Source organism: Centroberyx affinis, unplaced genomic scaffold, assembly GCF_046629955.1.
Source record: "Centroberyx affinis isolate AG114_WGS23_722 - 3 ecotype Tasmania unplaced genomic scaffold, CSIRO-AGI_Caff_v1 ptg001475l_1, whole genome shotgun sequence".
NCBI classification, from domain to species: domain Eukaryota; kingdom Metazoa; phylum Chordata; class Actinopteri; order Beryciformes; family Berycidae; genus Centroberyx; species Centroberyx affinis.
In genome coordinates this window covers 164,724-175,540 of record NW_027279943.1, presented here as the reverse complement: position 1 = coordinate 175,540, position 10,817 = coordinate 164,724, and the positions used below count along the sequence as shown (strand labels likewise).

At 39.8% G+C, this 10,817-nt stretch overlaps 1 protein-coding gene across 1 annotated transcript in view; it reads left to right on the top strand.

Moving 5' to 3' along the window:
- The first annotated feature begins 135 nt into the window (after nt 1-135).
- LOC139650264 (NT-3 growth factor receptor) overlaps nt 136-10,817 on the top strand; it is a 124,173-nt gene continuing 113,491 nt past the window's right edge. Inside the window, exons 1-3 of the mRNA XM_071526870.1 lie at nt 136-148; nt 484-539; nt 2,237-2,339. Coding sequence (XP_071382971.1) covers nt 136-148; nt 484-539; nt 2,237-2,339 — 172 coding nt within the window. The remainder of the gene's footprint in view (nt 149-483; nt 540-2,236; nt 2,340-10,817) is intronic.

Sequence of the window (10,817 nt, the reverse complement as noted above, 5' to 3'; positions counted from 1 at the left end):
TTTTTATAATTGTAATCTCTTCTAAGAAAGTGACCAACAGCGAATGATACAATTTTCACAGAAGATCTTTTAAGTTAGATATCAAATTTGTCCACATTCAAATTGGGTTTGGTCGTGCATCGTTGACTCTTGCCGATGATAGTTCCAGGTAAGAAATGTCCAAAAAGCTCCGAAGCCAGTGAGTACTTGAAATATCATGAGGTGGTTTCCAACGCTGGACTACAATCCTCTTAGCTGCAGTCAGGCCTGCCAGCCAGACTTTGCATGTTTTTTTCCGTAAGGGAAAGGTGGGAATCATCATTTAGAAGATGTACAGCAGGGTCCATTGGCAATTGTACCCCCTGTTAGTTCTGCAAGGGTACTAATAACCTTCCCCCAAAAATCAAAAACCCCTGGACACTCCCATACAACATGTATAAAAGAGCCCTGTTGTGTATTCTGATGCTGAACTCCTGCCTGTATCTTCTTGTGTCTTTCTATCAGGGACCCCGACTCCGACCATCTCAGTGACTCACAGACCTGAGGAAGATACTTTTGGGGTGAGTGGTGAAAAGGTGGAAAATGACCCAGCTAATGCTAATTAACTTCGCCCCAATGCTGTTTGAAAACTCCAATCTAAGTGTGTGTGTTTGTGTGTGTGTGTGTGTGTGTGTGTGTGTGTCAGCAGTTGTCATGGACATCATTCCACATTGTAAGAATTTAAAAAACTTCGATAATTTTGAAGAAAGAAATACAAATTGAATAGAAAACAGAAACTCTTGCCTAGCTTATAACATGTATAGACATTTTGTTGAAGAATAATTACGGTTATTTTCAGCCTTACTTTCCTAGTTTTTGCCATCATGACGATTGATTGTGTTCAAAATTTCATCACTTGCTTTACTGTAGAGCTTTATGTAGCTTTATGTAGATTTATTTTATACAGACAGGAATCCAAGCACGGTATTTTCCTTTGTTGCAAATTTGAGGCCATGTTTATTTCTGCTATTTGTTTCTGTTAGCATTTCCCATAGTTTATGTGATATCCACTGTGCTTAATTATCATGGGAAGTGATTATAGTGAGTCTTTCTTAATGGGAGGTAGTTATAAAAAAGTTTTTGGTATCTGCTTAGTGCTAATTTAGTACAATTTTTTCCCCCTTGATGTGCACTTTTTAGCCACAAAAAAAACCTAAAACTCCACAAATTGCATTGTGAGTTTTGTTTGACAAAATAAAAAAATAAATTAAAAAAAATCATAATTTTTGTAAAATCAAGAATTTTTTATTGCAATTGGAACAAAAAAAACCCCAACTACTCTGTGTATATCCTTGAGGGACTGATTTCCAGCCAGTCATCAGTATTTTTACAGAAATATTTATTACAGAGTTCAAAGTATTAATTAGAATTCATAAGCAGAGAATTCATGCAATCATTTCACTGCGTATACACCTACACCTTTTCTTCTGGGAGAATCAACATCTATCCTAATCACCATCAATATGATATAGTATATGCTAACATCACAGTGTGGCAGGCAAAGAAAAGAAAGAAACAGAAAAGAAAGAAACAAAAAGACAGAAGAACAAGAAATGAACCAATGCAATGCAAGATAGAAGAACTGCTCAGACCGGCGTGTGCTATTTTAATCCTCCCTTTTCTTCTCCTCCGTTCTCTCTCATCCGTTTGCCTCTATCTGCCTAAATCCCCTGGTGGCTGGTGAGCCTGAGAGTTGGTTAGAAATGTAATTGAGTTCATCTTTCTCCTGTAATTGACTGGGAAAAGATAACTGTTGAGGCTAAGGTTTTAGTGGAGCGTGTGTGTGTGTGTGTGTGTGTGTGTGTGTGTGATAGAAGAGGTGCGATAGATGATATTATATTATACATTACTATTCACTATTCACCTGGGAATTGTGTCTTTACACATGAAATTACATTTTCCACATGTGAAACAAATATTGCTGGATGTCAGGTGAAAACATGAAAAAAAAAAAAAAACACTTTCACTTCGACATCTGAAGTAAAAACTGCCCCATATGATGAATACAATGTGGAAAAAAAAAAAAAAAGTTCACGTGTTCTTTGAATTCACATGTGGATTTTCATATGCAGAAACAGATTTTTTCTTTTAAAAACCCTCTGAAGAAACAACATAGAAACCAGGCTAACAGTGATGATTTTTCTCCAATTTCGGTATTTGTCTTACTGTATATCCTATTATATTTTCTTTCTTCTTCTCTTCTTCCTCGGCTCTCCAGGTCTCCATAGCAGTAGGACTAGCGGGGTTTGCCTGTGTGATGTTGGTGGTTCTCTTCGTTCTCATCAACAAGTATGGACGACGCTCCAAGTTTGGCATGAAAGGTAGGAATCTTTCCATTCTGATGATTTGTCCGTTCTTTTAACCGGGTTATATAGGGCAGTGGTTCTCAACGTGGGGTCCGGGGACCACCAAGGGGTCCTTGAGGGGGTTCCAGGGGGTCCCCAGCAAATTGATGACTTAAACTTCAGCATTATTTCATTTACAAGAAGTGAACACAATTAGAGAATGTAGAAGAATGACTGTTTTGGTCATAGTGTCACTGTTATCTCTCTACCTACAATACAGATAGTCATGGAATTCTGGACAAAATCATATCTAACAAAAAAACTTATGCTCAGATTTAGGTCCAAGAGACCAAATCTCATCAAATGGGGGTCCGTGGCCCTAATGTGGACTAAATTAGAGGTCCTTGATATGGAAAAGGTTGAGAATCACTGATATAGGGCATGAGTTTGGTCACTCTGTTGAATGTAGTCTTAGGGTGTGACCGCTATGGGGTTTTGAAAGCAGATACGGACTTATTTGGATAGAAGCTACCAATAGCTGGAATATCAAAATCTTGAAATTTGACCGAAAAAAAATCCAAATAATTCCAAGCATGCAGTTTTTCCCCCAAAATTTTACCGGCTAAGAATTTGACAGTGAGAATATAAACTGGATTCATCATTCCGGAAAAGATAGAACATTTTAGTGAAAGTCCTGCAACTGCAAGTGTAAAAAGTGTTGTTTTTTTTTTACTTTTTGGCCATATGGTAAAACTATGGAGTGCAATCAAATGTGGTCTGACACACTTTCAGGTCTTTGCAAAACATTTATATGAAGTTTGGTTGCTTGAACGTTTGGACAACTTTTTTTGTGCGTCACAGCCAAATGGTTCCAAGTATCAAAATGATGTGACACAAAGCAGATGTTGTGCAGATGAAGTATACTGTGTGTATACACTCACTTTATTAGGTACCCCTGCTTGTGAATGCAAATAGCCTGCTAGTCCAAACAGTGAATCATGTGGCAGCAACTCAATACATAGAGCTTGCAGACATGGTGAAGAATTTTTTTTCTTTGACCAAACATCTAAGCAACTTTGACTATGGTCTGATTGTTGGTGCCAAACATGGTGGTTCCAGCATCTCACTTATCACTTATCCAGGGGCCACCAGGGGTCCTTGAGGGGGTTCCAGGGTGTCCCCAGCAAATTGATGAATTGTTAAACTTCAGCATTATTTCATTTACAAGAAGTGAACACAACTAGAGAATGTAGAAGAATGATTGTTTTGATCATAGTTTCACTGTTATCTCTCTACCTACAATACAGATAGTCATGGGATTCTGGACAAAATCATATCTAACAATAAAAATATTCTCCAATGTGGGTCCGAGAGATGGGGGGGTCCGTGGTCCTTGACATGAAAAAGGTTGAGAATCACTGATCTAGGAAGTCCATATATACTGTCTGCAAAATGTCACTGAGAAGATCAACTTTGCGGGAGAGATAGCAAAAAAATAGCTTTTGCATATAATTCAAAATGGCAGGAAAAACTATCAAGGTAGAAATGAAAGCCTGTATGTGCAGTGAATCTGATGGGGGGGGGGGGATTTGATTCTAGGCCAAAATATAGAGTTGCTTGTTAGTGCCACCATCTGGCCAATTGTCTGAGCAGTGGGAGAGATTTAATTTATCCACCAAATTGGTTGCTCTACGACTTCTGATTGGCTGACACGCTAGCTGAGCCCTCCCACTGAGGTACAGGTTTTAGGGCAGAAGAAGAAGAAGAACAATAAGGTTTCAGCCCTACGGGTTTGAACCCCTAATGATAGAGGGAAGGATGAATAGAGATAACTGGAAGGAAGGATAGTGGGAAGGAAGGAGGGAGACAATGGTGTAGAGAGGGAAGGACGGAGGGAGGGAAGGATAGAGGGATGGAAGGAGTGAAGGAAGGACAAGGGAAGGATGAGGGGAAAAAGGATGGAGGAGAGGATGGAGGGAAAGAAGGACAGAGGAGGATGATGGAAGAGGGATGTATAGAGGGAATGCGATGAAGGCTAGAGGGAAAGAAGGAAAGAGATAAGGAAGGTTGGAGGAAAGGATGGAAGGAGGGACAGAAGGAGGGAGGGAACAAAGGATGGATGGATCGATGGAGGGAAGGAAGGGGGTAAGGAGGAAGGGTAGAGGGAAGGAAGGAAGGAAGGAAGGAGGGATAGATGGAGGGAAGGACAGAGGGAAAGATGGAGGGAGGGAAGGACGGAGAAGGATGGATGGAAGAAGGATGTATAGAGGGAATGCGATGAAGGATAGAGGGAAAGAAGGAAAGAGATAAGGTTGGAGGAAAGGATGGAAGGAGGGAGGGAACAAAGGATGGATGGATCAATGGAGGGAAGGATGAAGGGAAAAAGGATGGAGGGAAAGGATGGAGGGAAAGAAGGACTGAGGAGGATGGATGGATGGAAGAAGGATGTATAGAGGAGAATGCCATGAAGGATAGAGGGAAAGAAGGAAAGCGATAAAGAAGGTTGGAGGAAAGGATGGAAGGAGGGACGGAAGGAGGGAGGAGACAAAGGATGGATGGATCGATGGAGGGAAGGAAGGGGGGAAGGAAGAAGGATAGAAGGAAAGAAGGAAGGAAGGAGGGATAGATGGAGGGAAGGACAGAGGGAAGGATGGAGGGAGGGAAGGAAAGAAGGATGAAGGGAGGAAAAGGAGAGAGTGAAGGAAACTTGCTGCAGTTCATTCTGCCTGTTTTTTTTGTTTTTGTTTTGTCTTCTTCTTTTCTCTTTGCTGTCTCAGTCTCTCTCTCTCTATCCCTCTCTCTTTCTCCTTCTCTTTCTTAGAATCTTTGTCTCTCTCTCTCAGTATCCTTTTGTCTCAGTGTCTCTCGCGCTCTCTCTCTCTCTCTTTCAGTATCTTTCTGTGTCCCTCTCTCTCTGTCACTCTCTCTCCATCTCTCTGTCTCAGTATTTTCCTGGTCTCTCTCTCTCTCTCTCTCTTAATCTTTCTCTCTCTCCCTCTCTATCGCTTTGTGTCTTGCTCCGTCTTTGTTGTAGATTCAGCTCTTCTCTGTCTCTTTTTAGTAGTGACTTAGTCTAGTCTCTCTCTCTCTCTCTCTCTCTCTCTCTCTCCCTCTCTTTTGTGTCTCTCTGTCAGTATTGTAGACTAGAGGACTTCTGAGGGTCACTTTGCCTGTTGTTTACCCTTACGGCAGTCCTGATTGGTTGTCCTCAGACGGCCGGGGGCTTCTGATTGGCTGACACGCGCTAGCCGAGCCCTCCCACCGCATCACGGGAAAGGATGGAGAGGAGGGGAAAGGGGGAGGAAAGAAGAGAATAAGGAAGAGGAATGAAAGGTTGAGAGCAAAAAAAAGAGAAAATGGATGAAAATGAAGTGAAATGATGGAGAAAGAACTATAAGCTGGAAGGATAAGAGAGAAGGCATCTTGGACCATAGAGTTATTATTTAAAGTACACAATATGCAACTTTTTGTCTTGAGGCAGAAAGTGCATTGTTAGTCCCGCCCTCCTCCCTCTCAATTGGTCAAGTTCCCACCCCCGACACTTGTCAATCATGCTTAATAGCCACAACGCAGCTCACCTTGGCCACAACCATAGCAAATGTCATTGAAAAGCCTATTTCAGGCAAATGGGGGATTTTCTTATGTACAACTACAATACAAATCCTTAATACATAGTGACTTAAAGGATAGTGTCTTGGTCCTTCATTTCGTTTCTTTATTCACACATATACAAATTTAAAAGAAAAGGATATAATAATTTGCAAGTGAATGTGAAGGAGAATTGCCTAAAAACCCTCCAGGGGCTTGAAAAGTGGCATTCTCCAGGCAGCATAATACAAAAAATAATTACAGCAATATAAAATACACAATTTGAATGTATCTATAAATAGGTTTAGACATAGTAAAAAACGGAGACATAGTTCAGCATAGTACTTGACAACAACGCATCCCATAACACCCATTTATTACAAGTATAATTACAATTTAAGTATAAAGAATCAGTCATAGTCATAAAACACACACACACACACACACACACACACACACCAAGAATACTCATTCATAATACATGCAAGTATACACAAACACTATCATTAACAGACTAAGAGTAGACACTCATTTGATATGGCTTAAGAGTTTTCATAAGACAAGAAAGATAAAGAAGAAAATACACACAAATAATGGTATGACAAGGAAAATATTGAAATATTGGTTGGACCCAGCTTATATAGGCAACCCATATGGAAAATATTGGTTAGTTAGGAGAAGTGATTTCATGGCTCTTTTGAACTGCTGTGAAGACAAATTAAAAAAAATATAATGGCAGAGAATTCCATATTTTGGACCCTTGGTAGAATATACTAAACTGAGACTGGGAAGTACGGGAATAGCTGGTCTAAGGAGACAAGAGCTACATGTGGAATAATTATGGAATTGATAATTATATGCAAATATGTCATGAAAAAATATGAGGAAGGGTTCTTTTTAAGGAACTCTGAACAAATAAACCAATCTGGAGAGGGTTCACAGGACACCTAAATGAAGAAATAGAGGCTGGGAGGAATGTCTTTGATGTACACCACTTATTATTCTTAGAGCTTGTTTCTGAAGACAGTATATGGGCTCAAGTTTGGTCTGATGATTGGTTTTGAATCTGGCATATGACGTCTGTCACGGGCCACCATTACTCTCTCTGTTGTTTTAACAGTCCTTCACTCTGCCTCGGTGTCAGTCCAACAAATCTCATGCTAAATGAGATTTGGCCAAATGCACTCAAGTACCAGGGACAGGACACTGTGTGTGTGTGTGTGTGCGTGTGAGCGTGTGCACACTCGTCTTGTGCATGACTGTGTACTTGTGCAAGATGAAGGATGTGAGACACGATGTTTGCTGTCCTCTAGAATAGCTCGCCAGTGTTTGAATTGTGTCATTGGACATATAGTAATTAGAATAGTGTGGAAGGGACATCTGTTGTCCTCGGGAAATGTTCCTTCACAGACAGTCAGACAGAGTTAGAGGACAGTGTTGGGTGGTAACAGTCATCAGTAAAATGATTACTTTCCAAGTAGTGAGCAGTGCAATGACTTACTTTTTAATCTGAGTAATAATATTACAGTTACAAATCTAAAAATACAACCAGAAATATCTCACCACCATCCACCAATTTGTTTTCTCTGTAATTTGTCATCGTCCTTTCAGTCTAGATGAGAAATGGTAGAAAAATTGTCTTTCTGTGGGTGGAAGTATTCCCACTACTTTGATTTTATCCAGTAAAATGATGGCAATAACATTGGACAACAATGTTTTGGACAAACAAACCTGATCATTCGCAGGAGAGGAAGCCGACCCGATTTTTGACGTAAACAGAGGATATTATCACCAATTTTTGGGGTGTAACAGAAAAGTTGTATAACAAAGTAAAATGATTGCACCCAGGGAGTAATAAGGAAGGCGATTACTTTTTATCCTACAGCGCAGCCAAGGGCATCACAAGGCAAATTCAGGTCAGTCAGTCAGTCAGTCAGTCAGTCAGACATCTGTCGCTTCGTCAGATGGCCTCTAGAGGGTGGCTTTGACTAAGAGATGCAGTGTTTCCCATACAAAATAAAAAGTTGGTCAATGTAGAGAATGTTTGTCATTTGGAGATGCACAGACAGCAGACCAGCAGCATTGTACTCAATCCAACAGTCTTCCAGTGTGAAAACAAAAGTGAAACTTGCCAAACTCGCCTGTGTTAATAACGGGATTTGTAAACAGTACCACGTCTTCTGCTGCTCTACGAACTTTAACGGTAGGTATCGTTATTACCTTGTGGTATTTAAGGAACGTTAGTGGAATTATTTAAGCCAGTGGTTCTCAATGTGGGGTCCAGGGACCACCTTGAGGGGGTTCCAGGGGGTCCCCAGAAAGTTAGATGAATTGTTAAACTTCACCATTAATTTGTTTACAAGAAGTTAACACAATCAGAGAATGTAGAAGAATGACTATTTTTGATCATAGTTTCACTGTTATCGCTCTACCTACAATACAGATAGTCATGGAATTCTGGACAAAATCATATCTGACAATAAAAATATTCTCAGATTTGCGTCCGGGAAACAAAATCTCATCCATGGTCCGTGGCTTTAATGTGGACTAAAGTAAGGGTCCTTCATATGAAAAAGATTGAGAATCACTGATTTAAGTGATACCCATGTTGCAATGCTTCAGTGAATTGAATTGAATTGAATTGAATTGAATTGAATTGAATTGAATTGAATTGAATTGAATTGAACACACACGCCATGGGTCTGTACAGGATCTGTGCTTGCTTACATAAAAATACCCATAGGAGTACCATTGCTTTTAAAATCAGGCTTGGGATCCACATGTGTGTCAAGTAGGACTTTAAAATGGACCCCCAAATTAATTCAAAAGAGAATAGTGATCTAAACAGATACCATTTCTAACTTGGAACATTTCAAATTTTACACAAAGCTCTTAGCTGTGTCATGTTACCATAGCTAAGTCACTGCATTGTAAGGTAATCTGAATTAAACACTGTCAAGGTGTAGGTTAGTATCAGAACAGTGTGTATTTCATTACATTGGCTTAAACAAGGGCTCTTAAACTCTTTAACTGGAGTAAATTGAATTATCCAAACTAAGTAAAGGCTTCTCACCCTGCAATCAAAGCTCATTAAAATCTATTAATACTTTTAAGTCATGTGGTGACCAGGTTTGGACAACAACCAAAGTCATGAATAAAACTCATTTTGAAATGATGGGTTCCCTACACCATTGAATTATATTGAATGCCTATTCACAGCTTCACTAACAAAATGACCACTGTAATTATTCAAAGCAGGAAATGGCTGTTTTGTTTAAAACCACTCAGCCAAAGTAATAACTAATCTAGCCATATCCAGGGAAGGGTGACTTTTTTAGCAGTGCCCACACTCATATACACATTACACACATTCACAGTTGAAAGTTGCCCAGTACAACCACCATCATCGACTGTTGGCCACGAAGCAGCAACAAGAGGTAACTGTCTGACAAATGTCAATACACAGAAATCCTGTGAGGTGAGGTCAGTGAACGTCACACAGCACGCTCATGTTTACCAACCCAGCCGGTCTGTGATGCTTTATACCAAAGATACCAAAGAGACGAGTGAGGAAAAGATCTAATGTTGATGAGTCCATCACTTCCTGTGGCCGGAGAAGATTTCCTACCAGTGTCCATACCAGACACCAGAATTTAATTCGGCCAAACAGGGCAAATGTACAATGTCTCCACTGTGGGGGATGAGAGGCTCTTCTCTATTGCAGCCCCACTTTGTGATTTAGGCTGATAAGATGGGTGTATTTTTACATTAAAATATGTGTTAGTGCATATTTAGATGGCTTACAGGCTTTGCAGGACATGTAAAGCACAACTTGCTTGAATTATGTGGAAAATGAATAACTGATCATTAAGGATGCAGTAAGAACCTGGTAATACCAAGGGAAGAAGCAATGCTTTCTTTGACAATCCAGCATCAGCTCACTTACCGAGTAAACTGTAATGTTTTTCTTAGTACAGTTGCAGAACATACATGGTATATGTTGGCCTCAACTGAACTGAAAAGGAATAGGGCTAACCAGTTATGAAGAATATGGTGAAAAATGTATTACTTAGTAATACATTGTAGCTATTCAGCAAGGATGAAGCTCAGAATACCAAATTTGTGCAGAGCTGTAAGAACACAGAATGAAGAAAAGCTATTTAAAGAGTAACCAAACCCCACCAAAATCTGTGGTGAAGCCTGACACCTAATGGTCAAAAGTAAGGTACTGCACTGGCCATCTGCTATTGGCTGGTGTTTTTGCCAGGTGATGTCACCTTCCATAGAGTACAACAGTTGGTGACATCACCTGGCACAAAGACCAGCCAAAAGCAGATGAGCAGTGCAGTACCCTACTTTTCACCATTAGGTGTCAGGCTTCACCACAGATTTGAGTTTGTGGCTCAGTTACTCTTTAAGAAAAGCTATTTCATAGGAAAATATTGTCTTAATGTCTAGAACATACACAAGTAAACAATAACTACAAAACAGTAATTCCAGTAATTCAGTTGTGTTTCTCAGTATTTACCTTCCTAATAAGTTACAGCTGTAATTACTTGGTAATTTCCTATTCTTACCATTTATCTAGTAAATACCTAGTAGTTAGGGGACTGTAAAAGGAAGTGACACCAACATCTTTCAAGTCACATTCGTCTGTTAAAAATCCGTAGTCATGCTGACCTCAAATATCCAGGTTTTAAAGTGGCACCTGAAGAGGACATGTGTTACTCATGTTTTAACTATGATCTGTACCTTTAAGTTACTACTTGAAAATGAATTGGTAGAATTTACTCTAAAAGACTTTTAGATAAGCTATGTTCTATCGTAGGGAGTTCCACAAACATCACTTTAAATAGGTTGAAGTGGCCCATTTTGTCCCGAGTTTTGCCTTATGCTACTTGAGTTTCTGAGTGTGTTGTATTGCAG